This window comes from Salvelinus sp. IW2-2015, linkage group LG22, assembly GCF_002910315.2.
Source record: "Salvelinus sp. IW2-2015 linkage group LG22, ASM291031v2, whole genome shotgun sequence".
Taxonomy (NCBI): Eukaryota; Metazoa; Chordata; class Actinopteri; order Salmoniformes; family Salmonidae; genus Salvelinus; species Salvelinus sp. IW2-2015.
The window spans coordinates 37,499,071-37,524,716 of NC_036862.1; the positions used below are offsets into that span (position 1 = coordinate 37,499,071).

Here is a 25,646-nt window from a genome sequence, read left to right on the forward strand (position 1 = left end):
GTAAGTCATTATATTGATTAGGGTATATCTGTCCTCACCTGTCTGATAACTAATCTTGCCGCTGTCACATGGTACACAGTCAAAGCAGCACAGAGGTTCCCCACGACGGACAGCCTTCCTGGATCCTGGAGCACAGCTGGCACTGCACACGGAGACCACCAGCTGAACAAATCAAAGATCAATATCTTCAGACTAATTAATGCTACCTTAATACTGATATTATTCCAGCCACTAGAGGGCACTCAATATGAGATCATTGGAGAAATCTCACTGACAGTTCTAGTAGGATGGTTAGAGAATAAGACATCAAGCATTGGAACGCAACAACTGGATGACCTGCAATACAAGCTTTGGAGAAACAAAAATATTTCAGGACAAATAATCCTGTTTAAAAATAACTATAATAATATGTTTACATTCACCATGCAGAGGAACTTACATCCAGGACTCTCTACACAACGTCAACAGTTGGCATCTGATGTGGTTAAATACACAGTGTGAGCAGCTTGCCTTGCTGTGATGCCTCGCCCACACTATCTTCTCTTGCTGGATTGCCAGCTCCTTCCCAGAGTCCTTTGAGCCATCATACAGCCCCACTGTGACAAAGCGGGGACCTCCGTTTGGCCCCCTCTGCCAGTTGATGAGGTCATAGGATGGGATGGCGTCCCCTTTCTGGTCAAAGTTCATATTTTCTCCAGATACGTTGAAGGACACGTCCTGGAGATATTGCTGGAGCTATGATGAGAGAAAAATAATTGTCTCATTCTTTAACTACATCTAATTACATTTGTTGACACACCAAAATGTTTTCAACATTCATCTGTTTAGTTATTTATATAATGATATGCTCCCCCCCCCCACTTTAGTAAGTAATTGACACATACCTGCCAGGGGTGAACGTTGGTGCTGTGAGCGCAGGAGTGGTTGTGGAAGGGTCCTGCCCCAGCCTGGCAGTGGAGGAGGTTGTGCAGTGAGTGAGCGATGGCGTACACAGCCTTGTACACATTATAGGCCACTCTGGGGCTGGAGGTGTTCATGTAGGCTGAGTGCTGCTCCAGAAGAGTCTCCTGCCCTGAGCAGGGGGGCATCAGGGGGCTGGRGGGGGACAGAGAGGGAGAGCAGCCGTACAGAGACTCCCACAGCTGCTGCACCAGGGGGTTGGAGGGGTACCTGCGGGGGTTCACCGTCTGCAGGTAGTCCCTGAGCCCTGGGATATTTCCCTGCCTGATCCCAAAGCCGATGGTGCCCCCCAGGTAGGGGAAGTATTCACTGGTGGTGAAGAGAGAGGCAGTGACCCAGGCCTCACTGGCCACCCACTGGATGCCTGTGATGTTCTGTGCCATGTAGTCCTTCAGGAAGGGGGTCATTTCCCCCTCGGCAGAGAACACCACCACTACCCTGGCTGTGGAGCTACGCATGACCTAGAGAGAAGAGAGAGAGAGAGGGGAGAGGGGAGAGGGGAGAGATGAGAAGATAATAGAGGGTAATGGTGGGAGAGATGGAGGCAGAAGAGGGGAGAGGAAGGAGAGAGAAGGAGACAGGGTGGGAGAGGAGTTAGAAGGGGAGAGAGGGGAGACAGGGAGAAAGAGAGAAGACAGGGAGAGATATAACCTTTAATTTTGTATAGTACTCGTTTTTTTTTTTTTAAATATGCAAGACACATTTGCGTCAGGGACAGAACAGTCTCTCTCCCTCTCTTCATACCTCTATGATCTCCAGGGCCCTCTGCTGATTGTAGAGCAGAGGGATCATCTCCTGGTAGGCCACACACACACCCGTCCCCTTTAGCTCACTCAGCAGCCCTTGTAGGGCGAAGTGCCCATATTCATGGTCCCCACGCACCACCCCCACCCAGCGCCAGTCATACCGCACCAGCAGCTGAGCCATAGCCTTCACCTGGAATAGAAGAAAGGAGGATTAGACAAAAACTAGGTCATAACAGACCAGGAAGTGAACATACTTTGATTCACTCCATTTAAGTTGACTGCAGGGAGATCCACTTCAGAAATACTTCCTGAAGAATCCTGATATTCATGAGATCATTGCCTAATGCTTTTTTATTTAATTCCAGGCCTTCACCTGGTAGTCATCGTTGGGGATTACTCTGAAGAAGGTGGGGTACTTCCTCCTGTCACCGAGGCACGCGCACGACGAGAAGTAGCTGATCTGAGGAAAGACGTTGTAAGTAAAACACTCCTTCTTTCTACAACACAGACACAAGAACASTCATATGAAGAGTTTCTTTCCAAAACGCTACGTATACATTTTCAAAAATGTTGGTAAATTAGCTTTTATTGCTAATTAGCTTTTATTGCTGAAATGGTTAAAGAGACGGCTGTGTTTTTTCTCCATCTAATCACGTCATGGGGTAGTTTAATGATGCATTTATTTGTTTAAAATCTATCACTTGATGGTTTCATTTCAGAGAGACAAATGTTTTTTTTGCTAAATTATATACATCTGCCGAATTTTCTGAGAAATAAGTAGGACTGCTAGGTTTTACAGTAATATATATAATCATAATCATAATAATTCAATACACTAATATGAGATCTGTAAGTAAAACATTTACATTTTACAATTTAGTCATATAGCAGATGGTCTTATCCAGAGTGACTTACAGTAAGTGCATTTATCTATGGCTCTGTGAGACAATCACATATCACAGTCAAATAGACAGGATATGTACATTCCATTGCAGCTAAACMATGGCTATGTAGTGTTTTTTTGAATAAACACATTTTCTAAAATCTTTGATATGTAATATGTAATATTACAGTAATATGTTACACACACATGAAGGTACCCATAAGCAATCACTTCTGATTTAAAAAAAAACTTAAATATGAACAACTGGTGTATATAGCGTTTTTTGGAAATTACCTCTTCATATACATATTCACACACAGAGAACCAGAAAGGTTGTACAGTATCATGAGTCTGCAGTTGATCGATAAGTCAAATAATAAAAAGGTAATTCCTTAACATAGCTGAACTCTCAGTGGAGCCCTACCATGGGTATTTTAAAGGGCTGCAGGATTCTGGATACGACAATAGACTGCGCAGAACCGGATTCTCCGATAACAGCCAGAAGAGGAGAGGCACCAGAACACATGTGAGCCTGGCCCRGTCCGTTCAACATTGCCAGAGCAGCCCTCTGCCCTGTCAGAGGATAGGCACATGAGTCAAAGATCTTGTAGCCAAGCATGTGGTTGGGCAGCAGCTGCACACTCTGGTTGATCTCCTCCACCGCCAGCCTCATGGTCTGAGCCCAGCGGAAAGCCCTCGGGTCAAACCTGAATACACAGAGAGAGAGAGAGAGAGACAGACAGATGTTAGTGAGAGAGATGAGGAGGGGGAGGAAGAATGAGGAGAGAAAGATAAGGAGGAGAGGAAGGATAAGGAGAGAGAGCGAGAGAGAGGAGGAAGGAAGGAAGGATGAGGAGAGAGATGAGGAGGAGGGGAGGAAGGATGAGGAGAGAGAGTGAGAGAGATGAGGAGGAGGAGAGGAAGGATGAGGAGAGAGAGAGAGAAAAAAACAGAGGAGAAAGTGACGATAAAAGGAGTCAAATAGAACTAGAAACTACACGAGGGAAAGAGGCTACAGGTCAAATAGAGTATTACTGGTTAACACTGAAAACTCACCCATTGCACTTGACTGCTGTTGGTTGGTAGGTGTAGTTGACGTCTGGCATCTCCTGGTTGTAGTGCAGGGGGAAAATACCCCCAATGACAAAGTCACCATCAGCCACGAACCCAGGATCAAAGCCACTCAGCAGAGCACACTCTGAGTCTGTGGCTAGGGTGGAGGACGGGCTGACTGTGAGGGAGGAAGATAGAGACCACAAGAACAGCAGAGACATCCTCACTCACACCTATCCCCTCTAACAGTCAGAGAGAGGGCAGGAGAGCAGTTATATATATGACCTATCGTCTCTCTGCATCTCATTACTGACAAGACAAGCCCTGGATTGGACATCTGTTTAGAAGGCATATGACATCATCACATCATCACAAGTTTATACTGTACTATAAAGGGGTGTCTAGGCTAGGGATGAGGGTATGATTACAGTTTGTTTACCAAGCTACAGTGCCTTGCAAAACTATTTATCCCCTTGGCATTTATCCTATTTTGTGGCATTACAACCTGTTATTTAAATGGATTTTATTTGGATTTCATGTAATGGACATACACAAAATAGTTCAAATTGGTGAAGTGAAATGAAAAAATACATTMTTTGCTTTGAAGCCCCTAAATAAGATATGGAGCAGTCAATATAATAATAATTAGCTAAATAAAAGTCCACCTGTGTGCAATCTAAGTGTCACATGATCTGTCACATGATCTCAGTATATTTACAGCTGTTCTGAAAGGCCCCAGAGTCTGCAACACCACTAAGCAAGAGGCACCACCAAGCAAGCGGCACTATGAASACCAAGGAGCTCTCCAAACAGGTCAGGGACAAAGTTGTGGAGAAGTACAGATCAGGGTTGGGTTACAAAAAAATATCAGAAATGTTGAACATCCCACAGAGCACCATTAAATCCATTATTAAAAATGGAAAGAATATGGCACCACAACAAACCTGCCAACAGAGGGCCGCCCACCAAAACCTACGGACCAGGGAGAGGCAACAAAGAGACCAAATATAACCCTGAAGGAGCTGCAAAGCTCTACAGCGGAGATTGGAGTATCTATCCATAGGACCACGTTAAGCCGTACACTCCACAGAGCTGGGCTTTACGGAAGAATGGCCAGAAAAAAGCCATTGCTTAAAACTTCTTCAGGATTGGTGGGTCCCCTGTGGGACGTTTGAGCTAACGTAGGCTAATGCGATTAGCATGAGGTTGTAAGTAACAAGAACATTTCCCAGGACATAGACATATCTGATATTGGCAGAAAGCTTAAAATCTTGTTAATCTAACTGCACTGTCCAATTTACTGTAGCTATTACAGTGAAAGAATAACATGCTATTGTTTGAGTGTGCACAATTTTGAACATAAAGTTATTAATAAACAAATTAGGCACATTTGGGCCGTCTTGATACAACATTTTGAACGGTTCATTGGATCATTCTTAAACTTTGCACATACACTGCTGCCATCTAGTGCCCAAAATCTCAATTGCACCTGGGCTGGAATAATAAATTATGGCCTTTGTCTTGCATTTCAAAGATGATTGTACTAAAAATATATATTTTACCAGATCTATTGTGTTATATTCTCCTAACATTCCTTTCACATTTCCACAAACTTCAAAGTGTTTCCTTTCAAATGGTACCAAGATTATGCATACCCTTGCTTCAGGACCTGAACTACAGGCAGTTAGATTTGGGTATGTCATTTTAGGTGAAAATGGAAAAAAAGTGTCCGATCCTTCATTAAAGAAAAAAATAAGCAAACACGTTTGGGTGTTCGCCAAAAGGCATGTGGGAGACTTCACAAACATATGGAAGAARGTACTCTGGTCAGATGAGAGTAAAATTTAGCTTTTTGGCCATCAAGGAAATCGCTATGTCTGGCGCAAACCCAACACCTCCCATCACCCCGAAACAACATCCCCGCAGTGAAGCATGGTGGTGGCAGCATCATGCTGTTGGGATGTTTGTCATCGGTAGGGACTGGGAAACTGGTCAGAATTGAAGGAATGATGGCTGGCGCTAAATACAGGGAAATTCTTGAGATAAACCTGTTTCAGTCTTCCAGAGATTTGAGACTGGACGGAGGTTCACCTTCCAGTAGCACAATGACCCTAAGCATACTGCTAAAGCAACACTCGAGTGGTTTAAGGGGAAACATTTAAATGTCTTGGAATGGCCTAGTCAAAGCGCAGACCTCAACCCAATTGAGAATCTGTGGTACGACTTAAAGATTGCTCTACACCAGTGGAACCCATCCAACTTGAAGGAGACGGATCAGTTTTGCCTTGAAGAATGGGCAAAAATCCCAGTGGATCCCAGTGGCTAGATGTGCCAAGTTTATAGAGACATACCCCAAGAGACTTGCAGCTGTAATTGCTGCAAAAGGTGGCTCTACAAAGTATTGACTTTGGGGGGGTGAATAGTTATGCATGCTCAAGTGTTGTGTTTTTTTGTCAAATTTCTTGTTTGTTCCAGAATAAAAAAATATTTTGCTTCTTCAAAGTGGTAGGCATTAAATTATACAAACCCTGCCACAATCCATTTTAATTTCAGGTTGTAAGGCAACAAAACAGGAAAAATGGCAAGGGGGTGAACACTTACGCAAGCCACTGTACCACGTAGCATTAGCGTTGTAGTGTGTAAATCCTCTGGTAGCACGATTCAAATGCTGTAGCGTTTAATTCTATGTTTATTTGACAGTTTTCAGGATGAAATCTCTTGAGATGCACCATTTTGTTTTCAAAGGACAAATAATTGACAAAAAAGCAATGCTTAGTAACCAGAATAATACGAAAAGGAAAATAACACAGTAAAATTGCTAAGTTAAACAATAAAAAAAGAAAACATCTTTAATAACTACTGTCTAATAATAATAAAACAATCATTGTTAAAACAAAAATGTATCATGACTATAGCATGACTAAACCTCTCACTAGATCAGGGATAGGCAAACTTTTTTGGCTCGAGGGCCATATTGGGATTTAATGGAGTGACGCATGTCTTTGGGGACCAACTGTTTGTTTAAATGTATTTGCAGAGGCCTCCTGAGTGGCGCTGCAGCCGAAAGCACTACATCACAGTGCTTGAAGCATCACTACAGACCCGGGTTCGATCCCAGGCCCGCGGGATTGAAGTGCCGCCGGGCCGTACYTCCCCCCCCCCCCCCCCCCCCCTSCTCTAGATACAGTAACCATAAAATTAGCTAACTTGGGTGAGCTATATCTTTGATCAGGAAAATGGTACAGTAATTCAACCAAAAAATATATAATTTTTAGCTTGCCACATTCCACAAAAATGTCCCGAAGACACTATAAACATCTATTTCATTTATGGGTTTACAGTAGGTTAAAGGAAACTGAGAACTATGACAAATAAATGTGTCCTCATTAATCTATGCATTTTTATTTCCTCCCCATGAGATGTTGTTTAGTGTTCTTCTCTGGCTTCAGGAGGATGATGTAACACTTTGGAGCAAACAGACAGAACAGCAGCCCAAAGCTGGAGGCCAGGATGGCAAAGATCTCTACAGCTACTGTGTACTTCCCAGGAGAGCTGACGTAGGCAGGGATGAAGGAGATCCACACGGCACAGAAGATCAGCATGCTGAAAGTGATGAACTTGGCCTCATTAAAGTTGCCTGGCAGTTTCCGGGCCAGAAATGCCAGGATGAAGCACAGACAGGCCARGAGGCCGATGTATCCCAGAACGCACCAGAAGGCCAGTTGGGAGCCCACACTGCACTCCAGAATGATCTTAGAGCGTTGGTCCTGGATATTTCTGGAAGGGTAGGGAGGAGCAGCCATGAGCCAGGCAGCACAGATCAGCACCTGAACCAGGGTGCAGGAGAATATGATGACCCTCTGCTGTTTGGGCCCCAGCCACTTCATAATGTTGTTCCCAGGCCTGGCGGCAGTGAAGGCTGCCAGGACCACCAGAGTCTTGCCCAGGATGCAGGAGATGCAGAGGGAGAAGGTGATGCTGAAGGCAGTGTGGCGCAGCATGCAGGACCAGGAGGTGGGCTCCCCGATGAACATCAGTGCACACAGGAAGCACAGAGTCAGGGAGAGAAGGATAAAGAAACTCAGCTCAGAGTTGTTGACGCGGACGATGGGAGTGGTCCTGTGATGGAGGAAGACTGCCAGGACGGACACGGTCAGACAGGCGCCCACTACAGCGATCACAGTCAGGGCTATCCCCATTGCATCATGGGAAAGGAACTCCACCACTTTGGGGATGCACATTGTTCCATCAGTGTTTGACCAGAAGTCCTCGGGACATTCTTTGCAGTCTATAGAATCTACACAGAAAAACAGAGAGGAAGAGCTTAGGAATTTTGGGTATGTGATGCAGTCATGCGATATTCTACATGTAAGTGACATTTGGTGGCAGAAATGGGACTGGTGTACATAGGTTAACCCTTAAAGTACCAACAAGGGTAAATTGTCATAATTTCAAAAATATTTTATTTTTTATCCTTCTGAAATGTCTTTGTATACTAAACACGCATAGTGGCTCAGCTGAAAATGTGAACTCAAAAGTTAAACTTTGTGATCAAATTTGGCACAGAGAAGTAGATGAATGTATCCTTACATACTGTATATAGATATATGGAGCCACCCCAGATTTGGCCACTAGGGGGGCACTATAAATACATGTTTAGTTTCCAGTCAGTGTATCTATACCAAGTCCAGAGTCCCATTTTTCAGATGCAATTGGAACTGAGTTGATAGCGTTCCAAAGTTAGAGCTAATAGTCTGATGACACCGGTGCTTAATCGCCTATATCGCCCATGAACGGTGGCCATTCTTAAATCGCCTATATCGCCATATCGGTGGCCATCTTAATCGCTATATCACCATATAGGTGGCCATCTTAATCGCCTATATCGCCCATATCGGTGGCCATCTTAATCGCCTATATCGCCATATAGGTGGCCATCTTAATCGCCTATATCGCCCATATCGGTGCCATCTTAATCGCCTATATCCCATATCGGTGGCCATCTTAATCGCCTATATCGCCCATATAGTGTGCCATTCTAATCGCCTATATCGCCCATATCGGTGCCATCTTAATCGCCTATATCGCCATATAGGTGGCAATCTTAATCGCCTATATCGCCATTAGGTGGCATCTTAATCCCTATATCGCCATATAGGTGGCCATCTTAATCGCCTATATCGCCCATATAGGTGGCCATCTTAATCGCATCTATCGCCATATCGGTGGCCATCTTAATCGCCTATATCGCCCATATAGGTGGCCATCTTAATCGCATATATCGCCCATAATAGGTGCCATCTTAATCGCCTATATCGCCATATAGGTGGCCATCTTAATCGCCTATATCGCCCATATCGGTGCCATCTTAATCGCCTATATCGCCCATATAGGTGGCCATCTTAATCGCCTATATCGCCCATATCGGTGGCCATCTTAATCGCCTATATCGCCCATATCGGTGGCATCTTAATGCCTATATCGCCCATATAGGTGCCATCTTAATCGCCTATATCGCCCATATAGGTGGCCATCTTAATCGCCTATATCGCCCATATAGGTGGCCATCTTAATCGCCTATATCGCCCATATCGGTGGCCATCTAATCGCCTATATCCCATATAGGTGGCCATCTTAATCGCATATATCGCCCATATCGGTGGCCATGCTTATTCGCCCATATCGTGGCCATCTTAATCGCCTATATCGCCAATATCGGTGGCCATTTTTATCGCCTATATCGCCCATATCGGTGACCATCTTAAAAGTCGCACCAGTATGACAGATTAACTTAATTGCCAATTTCCAAATTTTAATTGCCAAGTATTACAGAACACTTTGAATGAAGAACAGACAAATCTTCATAACAAGTGAATGAAATGCATCATATTTATCAACACATATACTGCATGCATGTAAATGTTTGTAAATTGTATCGTCTTTTGTCTGTAATGTATTTTTTGTTATGTGTCGGACCCCGAGTAAGACTAATTGTAGCTAATGGGGATCATAATTAATCAAATCAAATCAAAATATGTTAAAAACATGAAAAATAAAAAAACAAAAATGTGTGAAAATGTAAAAATATATATAATATAATATAATATAATATAATAATAATAATATATGCTTATTTTGAGGAATTTAAACCATTTTCTCGTGTTACAAAAATGGTTAATAAAATAAAAAAGTGTTACTGCTTGAGAGACAGTGTCTCTTTGCAATCATTACCAATTTGGGGTAAATTGGGGTATTACCCGTTGGCACTATTAAACAAAAAATCATTTTTTAGGGTTAAAGGAGGCTACAGGAATAAGACGACTGGAGGAGGACGTGCTGCTGGCATTTTCTAACACAACACATAGACAGGATGTACATAGTGCACTCAACTGAATCTAGAGAGACTATAAAATTTACCAAAAGAAAGTTGTTCTATTGATTAACATAAATCAGAGTCCTGACCTGTCTGATTACTAATCTACAGGTAAGTCATTATATTGATTAGGGTAAATCAGAGTCCTCACCTGTCTGATTAATAATCTACAGGTAAGTCATTATATTGATTAGGGTATATCAGTCCTCACCTGTCTGATTACTAATCTACAGGTAAGTCATTATATTGATTTGGGTATATCAGAGACCTCACCTGTCTGATTACTAATCTACAGGTAAGTCATTATATTGATTAGGGTATATCTGTCCTCACCTGTCTGATAACTAATCTTGCCGCTGTCACATGGTACACAGTCAAAGCAGCACAGAGGTTCCCCACGACGGACAGCCTTCCTGGATCCTGGAGCACAGCTGGCACTGCACACGGAGACCACCAGCTGAACAAATCAAAGATCAATATCTTCAGACTAATTAATGCTACCTTAATACTGATATTATTCCAGCCACTAGAGGGCACTCAATATGAGATCATTGGAGAAATCTCACTGACAGTTCTAGTAGGATGGTTAGAGAATAAGACATCAAGCATTGGAACGCAWCAACTGGATGACCTGCAATACAAGCTTTGGAGAAACAAAAATATTTCAGGACAAATAATCCTGTTTAAAAATAACTATAATAATATGTTTACATTCACCATGCAGAGGAACTTACATCCAGGACTCTCTACACAACGTCAACAGTTGGCATCTGATGTGGTTAAATACACAGTGTGAGCAGCTTGCCTTGCTGTGATGCCTCGCCCACACTATCTTCTCTTGCTGGATTGCCAGCTCCTTCCCAGAGTCCTTTGAGCCATCATACAGCCCCACTGTGACAAAGCGGGGACCTCCGTTTGGCCCCCTCTGCCAGTTGATGAGGTCATAGGATGGGATGGCGTCCCCTTTCTGGTCAAAGTTCATATTTTCTCCAGATACGTTGAAGGACACGTCCTGGAGATATTGCTGGAGCTATGATGAGAGAAAAATAATTGTCTCATTCTTTAACTACATCTAATTACATTTGTTGACACACCAAAATGTTTTCAACATTCATCTGTTTAGTTATTTATATAATGATATGCTCCCCCCCCCCACTTTAGTAAGTAATTGACACATACCTGCCAGGGGTGAACGTTGGTGCTGTGAGCGCAGGAGCGGTTGTGGAAGGGTCCTGCCCCAGCCTGGCAGTGGAGGAGGTTGTGCAGTGAGTGAGCGATGGCGTACACAGCCTTGTACACATTATAGGCCACTCTGGGGCTGGAGGTGTTCATGTAGGCTGAGTGCTGCTCCAGAAGAGTCTCCTGCCCTGAGCAGGGGGGCATCAGGGGGCTGGAGGGGGACAGAGAGGGAGAGCAGCCGTACAGAGACTCCCACAGCTGCTGCACCAGGGGGTTAGAGGGGTACYTGCGGGGGTTCACCGTCTGCAGGTAGTCCCTGAGCCCTGGGACTTTCCCTGAGCGGATGGCGAAGCCAATAGTCCCATCCAGGAATGGATAAGTCTCTGCCAGCACATTGGCAGTGACCCAGGCCTCACTGGCCACCCACTGGGTACCAGTGATGTTCTGCTTGACAAACTCCTTGAGGAAAGGGTATAATTCTCCCTCCCCAGAGAAGACTATCACCACCCGCGCTGTGGAGTGCCTCATCACCTCCARGATCTGCAGGACCCTCTCTCTGCTGTAGTCTTTAGGGATCATCTCATCATAGGCCAGACAKACATCTGTGTTCTGGATCTCCCTCTTCAGGCCCTGCAGGGCGAAGTGGCCGTAGTCGTGGTCCTCGCGGATCACACCAATCCACTTCCAGCCGAAACGCTGAAGCAGACTGGCGATGGCCTTCACCTGGTAGTCGTCATTTGGAACCACTCTGAAGAACGTYGGGTATTCTTTCCTGTCACTCAGGCACGAGCAGGTGGAGAAATAGCTGATCTGAAAGAACATAGAACACCTATTTTAAGCAAACGTTAATTTCACTTAATAATTTCAAGGTGTGCATGTAAACCACATATACCATTATTACAACATGTAAAAYACATGAATATATATACAAATCATGTATTATTTATGAGAGCGCTAATCGTATTTACACTAGTCTTAAACAAAAGACAACATATTTAATTCAATTGTTAACAAACTATGTAATTCTAGGTACAACTTGTTGATAAGCGCTTTTACATTTGTGTTCAGAGTCACAGACAAACCACCTTTTTGGAATAGTAGATTAGCTTTTTACACTAAAATAATTTCAAATTTTTAAATTTGAATACTGATCCACAGAATCTGAATTTTATTATAGTTCCCCCTAGTTCAACAGTGGATCTTAACTTAAAAACAAGAAATGCCTTTTCATCTGCACCAGTGGTGTAGTGCCACTTTCTGAGGTACCGGAGCCCACATCTAAAAYAATAATGTCATMATTTCTCAATCAAAGTTTGTACTGACTGATGCAGCCTATTGAATATCATTTTAGAATACGCATTAAAGGCCTCCTCCAAATGCAATGTCTGGCCACACCCACACATATTGTCTCAAYAAATAGTTMTGTTTTTTAATTCCGTCAAACACCAAATTAGACGTACGTAATTTTAAAAGAGGCCATCTGTCAATCGTGAATGATAATTATTCTCGTTTTACCAGTGAACCATCCAATCATTTGATCTTAATCAGTCTTATGGGAATATACATTTAGAYCTTATTGAATGATGTAGGGCCTAACTGTGGTTCCGTGAGCAAATGAGAGCAGATGGTGGTAGCAAATAGCAAAAGGCTTACTTTACCTGGATTATGGTCCAGTCGTTGTGGCACAATGTTGAGTTTAGGCCGGATGAGAAAAGAAATGTGACCACTCAGCTTACCATCCTAAAATCTCATAAGAAATGAAGTGGTGTTTTTGATCTAACAGTCACTGTACTCTATTCAGTTCTGTAGAGTACTAATAGAAAATGATGTGAATTCGCAGATATTGATTCAGCTTGGATTTAACTGTAGTGAACAGGTACCACTGTGAGAAGTGGAGGAGCAAGGTTCCGGTGAGCTCTGGCAGCACTACAACCCTGATCTGAACCCTGCAACAAMAAAACATCATCACTCACCATGGGGATTCTGAAGGGCTGCAGAGTTCTGGACAAAACAATGGACTGTGAGGAGCCAGACTCCCCTACCATGGCTATTAACGGGCTGGCACCAGAACACATAGGGCTCTGTTCTTCACCCTGTCCGTTCAGCATCGCCAACACTGCTCTCAGAGCCGTGACTGGCGTGGCACACGAGTCAAAGATCTTGTAGCCCAGCGTGTGGTTGGGCAGCAGCTGCTCACTCTGGTTGATTTCCTCCACTGCCAGCCTCATGGTCTGAGCCCAGCGGAAAGCCCTCGGGTCAAACCTGAGAGAGAGAGAGATAGAAAGAGAGAGAGAAACAGAGGGAGAGAGAGCAAGAGAGAGAGAGAGAGAGAAAGAGAAAGAGAGAGAGAGAATGTTTCCCCATTTCCACTTCCACTGATGGTCAGTCTGGTCTGAACAACACAACTAGACCGAGAAATGTGATCTCAATGAATGTGGCAACAATCCCACCACAGAACACGGTGTTAAGGGATTAGGAGGAAAACACAGAAAAGGAGAGGAGATTCCAGTAGACAWGAGTTCACAGTAGAGGTCAAAGGTCCKCAATGGACCTGRCAATCAGAACCTATTCTCCACAAACTCTTATTGTTTACAGTAGGACTTGAGCCACACATCCAGGCCCCCAGTAACTCAGCTCACATAGAGAGAGAGAGAGAAAGAGAGAGAAAGAGAAAGAGAGAGAGAGAAAGAGAGAGAGAGAGAAAGAGAACTGTAGGACTTGAGCCACACATCCAGCCCCCCTGTGAGTCAGCTCACCCTTGACACAGTGCTGCCAGGGGCTGGTGGGTGTAGTCCGTGCCAGGCAGCTCCACCCGGTAGTGAAGGGGAAAGATCCCCCCCATCATGAAGTCACCCTGGGCTGAAAACCCAGGCAGCTCAAAGGCCCCCTGCGGGGAGCAGGCTGGCTGGGTAGAGGTGGCTTCTGTCAGAGGGGAAATAGAAACAGGGTAGTATAGGGACCACCACAGAAGAAGAGACATCCTCAGACTGGTCCGATAGATGCAGAGAGATCCTCCTGCTCATAGACAAGCTGATATCCTCCCACACAGCCTGTTCAGGTTGTTCTGTTTTATACTCCTTGGTCTCGTCATCATTTCATCTGATTTAATTTGGTATCTCCGTGGACTTCACGTGATCTGCACCCCTCCCTCACCAAACACTCACAGTGGCTTGGAGAGGCCGACTGGGACTTTTATGGCATACAATATGTATGATAGGTAATAAGAAACCCACACAATATAGCACACTTCACACTGTGTGCTTAAGTGATTGTAATTTGTTTCATGATATTTTATTAGGAGGCCTATACAAAGGTATTGAAGCACTTTCCTGCAGTCAAATGACCAAATCTCCCTCTAGTGTCCTCATCGGTGGAATGTTACTAATATTTCTCATAATTTCATAATTAATCAACATTATACATTTTGAAATAATAATCTGGTGTTTCTATGTCAATTGATTTTGTTATACTTCAGTCTTCTATGATGTATATAAATAAAGTGTAATATTGGGAAGTAAACTCAAAATGTAATACATTTCAACTTTATATCTGACATGATACACGTGTCATATTTTCTTTAAGCCCATAACCATGTGTGTAAGGTGTACATTTTTGTTTCAAAGTAGAGTTGTTTAAGACTACCAATAAACATCTGTGACCCTGATTTAGCCCTCTGCAGTAAAAGATCAATATATTACTACCCTCCCCCGGTATAAATTGTGGTGACATCACACACAGACAATACGACACAGCTTTGTTCTAATGCAATGCATACACTGCCACCTACTGTTGAGCGAGAAATCTGGTACGAAAATGTCTGACATCCACTTTGATTATGGGGTGAATGATCCCTTTAAAGCTAGACTCATTTGTTGCTACATCCATTTTTGGACTTAAATCAATTATATATACCCATTGATTCGATAAGAATATAACTTATAAAAGCTCATTTTAACTGTCATACCACATCAGAACCCAAAATGTAAACTCATTCTACTCCAATGTTTGTAAACAATGTAAATGTAAACAAACACTGTATAAAATCACAACATGGTTAAAACTATAAATTTAATATCATGGATGGTCAGTCCTTGCATTCTTCTCTCTGTCTATTAATCTGAGAGTGGTTACATTTTTCCAGACACATTTTATTAAATTTTTTACCAAAACAGAGGCGGGGTAAGGGCTTTGCTGTTGTTCCAACTAAGATCTACTCATTAGAGAATGCACTGCAATAAAAAAATGGAAAAGTAGGACCTTGTCTGCAGTGATGTCATGACCTGACATCACTGGGCCTATATAGGGACCAAACCTGGTACCCACAGCCACACAAGTGAGAATTGGGGGTTAGACGAGGACTGGAAGCCCTAACTGATCTCACATCATACATCCACTCTCTGCCTGCCATGGCGCACCTCTCTGCCAGACTCCTGCTGCTGGGGCTTCTCCTGTGGGCCAGCCGGGTTTGCTCTGCCGCAGCCCAGGACGGGTGCACTTTCCTGGGGGAAGAAGAGACGAGCAGCTTCTATCAGGAGGGAGACGTGGTTCTTGGGGGCTTGTTCCCGCTCCACTATAGTCCTGTGTCCTCTGTGACATCATTTCAATGGGAACCGCAACAGACTACATATGAGTAGTAAGTGATGGGAAATGAAGAATGTTTTCTGTCTGTCTGTTTGTCTCTTTCTCTCTCAYGTGCATTGCTTCTAAGCCACTTGCTATCCTCTTCCCTGTAGTTTCAGTGCCAGGGCCCTGCGTTGGATGGAGACCATGATGTTCGCAGTGAGAGAGATCAACCAACGAAGTGACCTGCTCCCACACCTGACACTGGGGTTCCATATCCGGGACAGCTGTGACCATGTCCCTGTGTCCCTGAGAGGCTCCCTGCTGCTGGTCAACGGGCAGCCAGAATGGGGGGCAGACTCCAGGGGAGCAGGTCAGGGTCCAGGTTCGGACTGTGCCGCTGTACGCAGGGCCGTGTCCCCTGTTATCATAGGAGATGCCGCCTCTGGGGTGTCTATGGCTGTGCTCAGAACTCTGGGCTCCTTTCAAATACCCCTGGTGAGACTAGGGTTACGTATATTGCACTTTTATCATTCTGTAATCATCTTCTTATAGTTGATAAATTGCTTTTGATGGAGGTAGATCCTTGGTAAAAGTATGGCTCAGCCGAAATGGTAATACCCTAAAATATAGATGTCTTGAAGCTATTACAGTTACATGTCTGATTGTTATGTAAATTATGTTRCTTTGGCAGGAGCCATACTATTTCATGACTTAAAAGCTACTTTCAAAAAATTCTATACATTTTATTATGGAATTGCTTTCCTTGACTGCTACATGAAAATTAAGGGCTATATGCAATGCTCGAGTACAACTTACAGAGTGCACATTTAACCTGCTGTTCTCTCTGCTCTGGACTGGCTTGTAGATCATAATATATAGGTAAGGGATCTTAATTTGATCACTCTTTTGTTGCTGAGAATTTTTCTGCACYGCAAGAWATGCAGATGAGTTTGGTGATTTACATAAATTCACTGGAAAACCACACTAACATACGTTATACTAACAGTGTTGCACTTTCATGTAGGCTAATTTGGGCCATCTAATAGCCTGACCACCAATCAAGCTACACAATGGAATAAATGTTCATATTCTGTTGCTGCAGGATTATTTTGCTGTGACAATACTGGACAAATGAAGATCCCACATCTGTATTGTATTTTTACTTTGGCAGGAGACTTGTTATTTCATATCTTCAAATGTTATTAAAAAAAAAAAATCATGAAATTGAGTTCATATATATATTGTAAATATTAAAAGCTATACGTAATGCTTGAGTACATCTTACGGAGTGCACTTTTAACCTGCTGTTCCCTCTTCTTTCAGGTGAGCTACTTTGCGTCCTGCAGCTGCCTGAGTGACCAGAAGCAGTTCATGCGCACCATGCCCAGTGATGCCTTTCAGATAAGAGCCCTGGCTCGCCTGGTACGCTACTTCCACTGGACCTGGGTGGGCGTCATCGGGGTGGAGTCTGACTAYGCCCGTTTTGCCATCCAGTTGTTTCTTCAGGAGTCCGTTCATTTTGGGATGTGTGCTGCCTACGTCCACTTCTACCCAGTGGTCCTTACCCAGCATGCTGTGGGACAGCTAGTGGACACTATCCAGGTTAGCAAATAAATACACGTATGATGTCTTCAAAGCACRTGATTATACATTTTGTTATTCTTGTAATTGTTTCCCAGGGGTCGTCCTCCCGAGTCCTCCTGAATTTCTCCGGTGAGTCGGAGCTTCGGAGTATCCTCAGAGAGTGTCTCCATCGGAATGTCACAGGGCTGCAACTGATCGCCAGCGAGGCCTGGGCCACCTCTAAGTCCCTGTGGAGAGAGTTTGGAGATCTCCTGACAGGAACGCTGGGATTTGGAATACGGAAGGCTGATGTTATTCCCGGGCTCAAAGACTTCCTGACCAGACTAGGACCATCCCACGGACGTCAGTCGGCTTTCCTGGCAGAGTTCTGGGAAGAGACATTCAACTGTAGAGTGAACGATTCCTTAAACACACACACTCACTCTGTCAGTTACCTGGACAGAGAGCCCTGTAGTGGAAGAGAGGTTCTGGGGGATGTKTACACACCCTATGCTGATGTGAGCCAGCTCAGAGTATCCTATAACGTGTATAAGGCTGTGTATCTCATCGCCCATGCCCTGCAGGATATGACCAACTGTGTGGCTGGGCAGGGGCCTTTTATCAATGGCACCTGTGGGGACCCAAAGCATGTTAAACCATGGCAGGTGAGTCTACAGCTGAAGATACTCTGCTCATTATTGCTGAATAGATATCATTGCACTTTTCTCATTTGCACGCATGCAGACACACACACACACCAGTAGGTGGAGTAGAGTGTATAGTTTCTCATCTCACCCTCTCCACTCCTCTTTCCCCAGCTTCTACATTACATGAAGCAGGTGAAGTTTTCCACAYTCGGGGAGGAGGTCAGCTTTGACCACAATGGTGACCCCATCGCTTCMTATGACCTCATGAACTGGCAGAGGGGGCAGGATGGCTCCCTGCGATTAGTTAAAGTGGGGTTCTATGACGCCTCATTGGCCGATGGCCGAGACCTGGTCATAAATGACTCAGTGATTCAGTGGCCTGTGGGAAAGCAGGTGCGCCCTWTATCACAGTCTAGGTGCTTGGTTCTACGTTTTCTTCTCAGTCTGTTCTTTGTTGTCTTCTTAACGGCATTGAAGAATATCAAGTTAGCATTTTATAAACTACATTTGGCTAGGTTGAAAAGCGTTCTGAAACACTTTCCCTGCACACCGCTTATTACACGCGAGATGTATCAGTATATCTGAGTGGTGCCCCTCTGCCCCCCAGGCAGCTCGATCAGTGTGCAGTGAGAGCTGTTCCCCAGGCACCCGTGTGGCCAGGAAGAAGGGGGAGCCTGTCTGCTGCTTCGACTGCATCCCCTGTGCTGAGGGGGAGGTCAGCAATCAAACTGGTGTGTTTTCCCTTATTTCCAAGCCTTTCTCACCAGTCATTGGTCAGAACTAGAAAAACAGTGTTGCTATTGCAATCCCTGTTTTCTCTTTCCTCTCTGTCAGATTCTTTAAACTGCATACGCTGCTCTGACGTCACGTGGCCAAACGAGGCCAGAGACCACTGTGTTCCAAAGACCATAGAGTTCCTGTCCTATCAAGAGTCCATGGGTGTCGTCCTGTGTGTGGTATCCATTCTTGGGGCCTGTGCCTCACTCTCTGTCTTGGCGGTGTTTGTTGCCAACCGACACACTCCCATCGTCCGCGGCAACAACATGGAACTGAGCTTCCTTCTCCTCCTCTTCCTTTCCGTCTGCTTCCTGATTGGCCTGTTGTTCATCGGGGAGCCATCTGATTGGCTGTGCCGGATCCGGTACCCAGCGTTCGGGGTGAGCTTTGCCCTCTGCATCTCCTGCCTCCTTGCCAAGACCATGGTGGTCCTCATGGCCTTCAGGGCCACCCTGCCAGGAAGTGATGTCATGAAGTGGTTCGGCCCTGCCCAGCAGAGAGCCAGTGTTGTGTTGTGCACTGCCGTCCAGGTACTATTCTGATCTTGTTGCTTTTCTTTTCATTGACTTCTACTTCTAAAGCTGCGTTAACAGAGTCAGCCAGCCTTGTGACCAATTAGATCTGATCTTTTGCCAATAACTGGGCAAAAGCCTAGATTTGGGCTGCCTGACTAAATGCAGCCTAAGTGAAATAYATTAAAATGAATCAGACAATTGAATCCCTTGATCAATAGTAACACCAATATGGTTCCCTCTGGCTGACAGGGACTGATCTGTCTCATCTGGCTGCTGACCAGACCTCCCTACACCAACCTCAACACCGGCCACATCAGCTCTGTCATCATCATCGACTGTGCCATGGGGTCAGAAGTTGCCTTCTGGTGCGTTCTGGGATACATCGGCCTCTTGGCCTGCATGTGCTTCATCCTGGCCTTTCTGGCCCGGAAACTGCCGGACAACTTCAACGAGGCCAAGTTCATCACCTTCAGCATGCTGATCTTCTTTGCTGTATGGATAACCTTTATCCCTGTGTATGTGAGCACAGCAGGAAAGTACACAGTGGCCGTCCATGTCTTTGCCATTCTAGCCTCGGCCTTTGGCCTCCTGGTCTGTATATTTGCCCCTAAGTGCTACATTGTAATGCTCAGACCAGAGAAAAACAGCAGGAAACACATGATGCTCAAAGGATAATAGATTTCCATGTGATGATTCCTGATCAATATGTTGAATCAATGTATTTTATTAATAAAAAGTCGTACTAGTTTCTAATACATTCACCACTGAGTTAATGTTTAATATTGACCATGTTTAATATGTTACATATTTTTCATAGGTTAGGAAGAAGTTGCATAACATTATATGATATTGAATAAAATGTAGAAATGTGCTCTTTATTCTGAAATAAAATCAGACACTCCAATGAGATTTTATGATGCATTATTAATTAGAGTTTGACTTATCTGCACACATCTTGGTAAAACAAGTATAAATTGGAATAAAACAAGTAGTACATAAAAGGCTGATTATTAGTCATTAATGGTCATGTGATAAAACASCTTCCATAAAAATATGATAAAACACCATCCATAGATTTGTGATAAAACAACTTCCATACATGAAGGGAACATTTTGACATTTGCCATATGGTTAGTGAGATACACCATATTGCAAATGTACGATCCCTTWCTAGACGTCCGCGAACGTTTGTAAAATTCGCGGATGGCGCGGGACCGTGCACGGGGGCCAGATCTTTCAGGAAGTCATCGAACGAAGTCTCTCGGACATTCAGTTTCCGTTTTATAAAATCTTCAAATTTTTGTCATTTTTCCGCTGTCCCGGTAATTCCCACCAGAGAATGAATGAATCATATCATATTGAATGAATCATATTGCAAATGTACAAAACATCACCAATCACGACGTGGCCTTTTCTCCTAAACGGAAAAGATTTCGAAGACGAAACTTGGTGAGCATAGGTTTGGCATAATGGGCAGTTGGCCCCGAACAAGATGACRTCAAGGCCTCAACGCTTTTTGAGTTATGGCCATTTTTCTGGGATTAAAGGTCAAAAACGAAAATAGAGCGCTAATTTGACCGCTTCACATCAAAGTACATAAACCTAYGGTGTCAGGAAAAAAAGAACCAGCCATTTATCTATTGTAAATTAAGAGAAATCGTACATTGTACAATTYGTGATGTTCAAAAAAATGAGTTATTTTTTCAAAAAAGTTACAGATCCAGTTGCAGCGTGTTCAGACAAACATTTTTTAAGTGGGTTTCGAAGCTCTGCGAGAATTCTGTGATTTTCTGTGATTTTCTGAAATAACACACTCATTTAACCCTCTGTAAATAAGTCAGTTCTTAACATAAAGACTTAAATCTCAATATTCTATAAGARCCTACCCCAAGGAGGATATGAGTTCACTTTCAGCTTCCTGTGTCAACCGGAAGTACCTTAAAATGGTGTCATAGGGGCTGTTTCGAAGGGTTAAAAAGGTCAGATCTTTTCAAAACTTCATATGTGTGATTAGGCAACAATCGTGAACTGTAAATCAGTCATTTCTCTAAAYAGATGTCAAAGAAAAGCTCTCTCACCCACACGCACACACACACACAGCAAGGATGGAGTGACAAAGTGAGGTGCTTAAAAACACACAGAGCCTGCAATGGCATTACCATTATCTCTAGGCTATGCCGAGTTCAATGAGATGCCCTGCTTGACCGTAGCTCGCTCGGTCTGAGCGCAGCGACAGTGACAAGAGAAGGCCCAAAATGAAGCCTGGACCTAAATTTCAATTGCTTTTGGGCTCTAAATTTCAATTTCTTTTGGGAGACAGAGAGGGAACCTTTAAGGTTAGAAGCACAATTTGACCTCAGGAACGTTCCTAAGGTCCTCCCGATCTGTGCAAGCCTAACCTTGACTGTGTGGTATTAACCCTAACAGCTAAAAGAAGGTGTTTACATCAAACAGTTTGCATTGACTTCTCTCCCCATAGGAATACATTGCCTGCTCCCCTAAATTCAACCTGAAGCCTATGTGGGTTATGAATGWCTTATGAACCTGTCTTCGATGACAATCCATCAGGCCACTATGAGGTCTACCTGTGTTGATTCTAAGCTTCCTGGAGCAACCAGAAGTGATTAAATTCACCTTAAAAGTGTTTTTCCATTCCCAACCAGCCGTTTTTCATATATAGTGCATTCAACCCTGTGTAAATCAGTCAGTTCTTAACTTATATACTTAAAACTCAGGATTCTKTGAAAGCCTACCCCAATCAGGATATGTGTTTACTTATAGCTTCCTGTGACAACCGGAAGTGGCTAAAAATGGTGTCATAGATGCTTTTTCGAAGGGTTAAAAGGTCAGAACTTTTCTAAACTTAATTTGTGTGAWAAGGCAACCCTCATGAACTGTAAATCAGTATTTTCTCTAAACAGATGTCAAAGAAAAGCTCTCACACACACACACACACACACACAGCAAGGATGGAGTGAAAAGGTACGGTGCTTAAAGACACACAGAGCTTACAATGGCATTACCATTATCTCTAGGCTGTGCCGAGTTCAACRASATGTCCMGCTTGACCGTAGCTCGCTCGGTCTGAGCGCAGCGACAGTGACAAGAAGAAGGCCCCGAATGAAGCCTGGACCTAAATTTCAATTGCTTTTGGGCTCTAAATTTCAATTGCTTTTGGGAGACAGAGAGAGAACCGTGAAGGTTAGAAGCACAATTTGACCTCAGGAACATTCCTAAGGTCCTCCCGATCTGTGCAAGCCTAACCYTGACCGTGTGGTATTAACCCTTAATAGTTAAAAGAAGGTGTTTACATCAAACAGTTTGCATTGACTTCTCTCCCCATAGGAATACATTGCCTGCTCCCCTAAATTCATCCTGAAGCCTATGTGGGTTATGAAYGTCTTATGAACCTGTCTTCAATGACAATCCATCAGGCCACTATGAGGTCTACCTGTGTTGATTCTAAGCTTCCTGGAGCAACCGGAAGTGATTAAAATCACCCTAAAAAGTGTTTTTTAATACCCAACCAGCAGTTTGTGATATATAGTGCATTCAACCCTGTGTAAATCAGTCAGTTCTTAATGTATAGACTTAAAACTCAGGATTCTGTGTAAGCATACCCCAATCAGGATATGTGTTTACTTATAGCTTCCTGTGCCAAAAGTGCCTTAAAATGGGGTCATAGGTGCTGTTTCGAAGGGTTAAAAAGGTCAGATCTTTTCAAAACTTCATATGTGTGATTAGGCAACAATCATGAACTTTAAATCAGTAATTTCTCTAAACCGATGTCAAAGAAAAGCTCTCACACACACACACTCACACACACACACACACACACACACACACACACACACACACAACACAAAACACCACAACACACAGCACAGGCACACACACCACCAACACACACACACACCCATCGAGCACACACACACACACACACACACACACACACACAAGGATGGAGTGAAAACAGTACGGTGCTTAAAGACACACAAAGCCTGCAATGGCATTACATTATCTCAGCCTGTGCCGAGTCCAACGAGATGCCCCGCTTGACCGTAGCTCGCTCGGTCTGAGCGCAGCGACAGTGACAAGAAGAAAGGCCCCAATGAAGCCTGGACCTAATTTCAATGTCTTTTGTTTCGGGAGACAGAGAGAGAACCGTTAAGGTTAGAAGCACAATTTGACCTCAGGAACGTTCCTAAGGTCTCCCGATCCGTGCAAGCCTAACCTTGACCGTGTGGTATTAACCCTTAACAGTTACCTTTCTGCGCACAGATCGTTAGCGGGATCATTTTCCTAAACAACCGCTGAATTGCAGGGCGCCAATTCAAAAATATTACTAACAATATTTAGAATCATGCAATCACAAGTGAAATATACCAAAAAACACAGCTTAGCTTGTTGTTAATCCACCTATTGTGGTCAGATTTTGAAAATATGCTTTACAGCGAAAGCAATTCCAGCTTTTGTGGAGTGTATCAATCATGCTAGAACAAGCTAGGCCCCAAATTAACATGGTCACAAAAGTCAGAAAAGCATAAAATTAATCGCTTCCTTTGATAATCTTCGGATTGTTGCACTCACGAGACTTCCCAGTTACCCAATAAATGTTATTTTCGTTCGATAAATAATTACTTTTATAACAAAAAAAAACGCCATTTGTGTTTGCGTGTTATGTTTCGAAAAAACCACAGCCTCGTTTCCGGTCGTTGTAAGGCAGAGAGAAATGCCCCAAAAGTATCAGATTCAAAATATTCAAAAAAATATTTATAATCATGCATTCACAAGTGAAATATACCAACACAGTTTTAAGCTTTTTGTTTAATTCACCTATCGTGTCAGATTTTGAAAATATGCTTTACAGCGAAAGCAATCCAAGCTTTTGTGAGTGTATCAATCAATGCTAGAACAGCTAGCCCCAAATTAGCATGGTCACGAAAGTCAGAAAAGCAATACAATTAATCCTTTACCTTTGATAATCTTCGAATGTTTGCACTCACGAGACTCCCAGTTACACAATAAATGTTATTTTTGTTCGATAAATATTACTTTTATAAAAAGAAAACGCCATTTGGGTTGCGCGTTATGTTCAGAAAACCAAAGCCTCGTTCCGTTCGATGAAATTTCCAAAAAGTATCCGTAATGTTCGTAGAAACATATCAAATGTTTTTTATAATCAATCCTCAGGTTGTTTTTAACATATATAATCGATAATATTTCAACCGGACCGTAACCTATTCAATAAAATAGAGAAAGAAAATGGAGAGCTACCCCTCTCGCGCGCAGGAACTAATCAAAGGACACCTGACTAGTTTTGAAAAATCTTGCTCATTTTTCAAAATAAAAGCCTGAAACTATGTCTAAAGCCTGGTCACAGCCYGAGGAAGCCATTGGAAAAGSAATCTGGTTGATACCCCTTTAAATTGAAGATAGATGGGCAAGGAAATAAARAAAATCACTTCTGGGTTAGATTTCCTCAGGTTTTCGCCTGCAAAATTAGTTTTGTTATACTCACATACAATATTTTGACAGTTTTGGAAACTTTGGAGTGTTTTCTATCCTAATCTGTAAATTATATGCATATTCTACGATCTGGACCTGAGAAATAGTCCGTTTACCTTGGGAACGTTATTGAGCAGTAAAAATAAATGTTTTGTCATAACCGTGGTATACGGTCTAATATACCGCAGCTTTCAGCCAATAAGAATTCAGGGCTCAAACCACCCAGTTTATATTATAATAATAAGATATATGTGTTATACAGAAGAAAAAAAAAACGAAAGAAATGCATCAATGATTCGTAAATATAAAGAGAGAAATTGTTAGTGCTGAAAGTAGATGATCAGATCTGTAAAAAAATAWAAAAATATTGACACACCTACTCATTACAGTACCAATTAAAAGATTGGACACACCTACTCATTCTGTACCAATTAAAATATTGGACACACCTACTCATTACAGTAAAGCGCCTCCACTTATACATACGACAAAAAAGTTCCGTAACAGTCAGCAGAAACATGTCAAACGATGTACTGAATCAATCTTTAGAATGTTGTTAACATACATCTTGAATAACGTTCCAACGGAGAATTAGATTGACTCAGAAGAGCGGTGGAACAGACGTCCTCCTCATGTGAAGGCGCATGGTGATGCCTGATCAGCTCGTGGTAGTGATTACTCATTTCTGTCTCTTCGGCCCCCTTCACATTAGAGTCATCAGACAACAGTTCTGTTGACTGTTGACATCTACCTCAAGTGGAGAGACTCTCTGTTCTGTTAGACTCGTGAGGAAGTAAAGAGAAGAACTCAGTCCATATCTCGGCTGTTAACTGTCATGAGAGGCATTGGTTGAGAAATCGATCGCCACTCACGAACACA

At 43.3% G+C, this 25,646-nt stretch overlaps 3 protein-coding genes across 3 annotated transcripts in view; 1 reads left to right on the forward strand and 2 right to left on the reverse strand.

Annotated features, from left to right (window-relative positions):
* LOC111949660 (extracellular calcium-sensing receptor-like) overlaps nucleotides 1-3,863 on the reverse strand; it is an 8,099-nt gene extending 4,236 nt beyond the window's left edge. Inside the window, exons 1-8 of the mRNA XM_023967010.1 lie at nucleotides 3,646-3,863; nucleotides 3,014-3,296; nucleotides 2,080-2,166; nucleotides 1,705-1,896; nucleotides 1,171-1,421; nucleotides 885-1,095; nucleotides 535-735; nucleotides 39-162 (exon numbers count right to left, since the gene is read on the reverse strand). Of these exons, the coding sequence (XP_023822778.1) occupies nucleotides 39-162; nucleotides 535-735; nucleotides 885-1,095; nucleotides 1,171-1,421; nucleotides 1,705-1,896; nucleotides 2,080-2,166; nucleotides 3,014-3,296; nucleotides 3,646-3,863 (1,567 nt within the window). The remainder of the gene's footprint in view (nucleotides 1-38; nucleotides 163-534; nucleotides 736-884; nucleotides 1,096-1,170; nucleotides 1,422-1,704; nucleotides 1,897-2,079; nucleotides 2,167-3,013; nucleotides 3,297-3,645) is intronic.
* A 3,180-nt stretch (nucleotides 3,864-7,043) lies between these two features.
* Nucleotides 7,044-13,449, reverse strand: LOC111949703 (extracellular calcium-sensing receptor-like). The gene is made up of 5 exons (XM_070433900.1): nucleotides 13,168-13,449; nucleotides 11,189-12,004; nucleotides 10,821-11,039; nucleotides 10,349-10,472; nucleotides 7,044-7,939 (listed from the first exon to the last, which is right to left on the reverse strand). Exons 1-5 carry the CDS (start codon nucleotides 13,420-13,422, stop codon nucleotides 7,044-7,046), a joined length of 2,310 nt encoding a protein of 769 aa, XP_070290001.1. The 5' UTR covers nucleotides 13,423-13,449.
* A 2,488-nt stretch (nucleotides 13,450-15,937) lies between these two features.
* Nucleotides 15,938-19,934, forward strand: LOC111949661 (extracellular calcium-sensing receptor-like). The gene is made up of 7 exons (XM_070434244.1): nucleotides 15,938-16,252; nucleotides 17,081-17,359; nucleotides 17,437-17,985; nucleotides 18,139-18,364; nucleotides 18,579-18,698; nucleotides 18,802-19,274; nucleotides 19,509-19,934. Exons 1-7 carry the CDS (start codon nucleotides 15,953-15,955, stop codon nucleotides 19,932-19,934), a joined length of 2,373 nt encoding a protein of 790 aa, XP_070290345.1. The 5' UTR covers nucleotides 15,938-15,952.
* The last annotated feature ends 5,712 nt before the right edge of the window (nucleotides 19,935-25,646 follow it).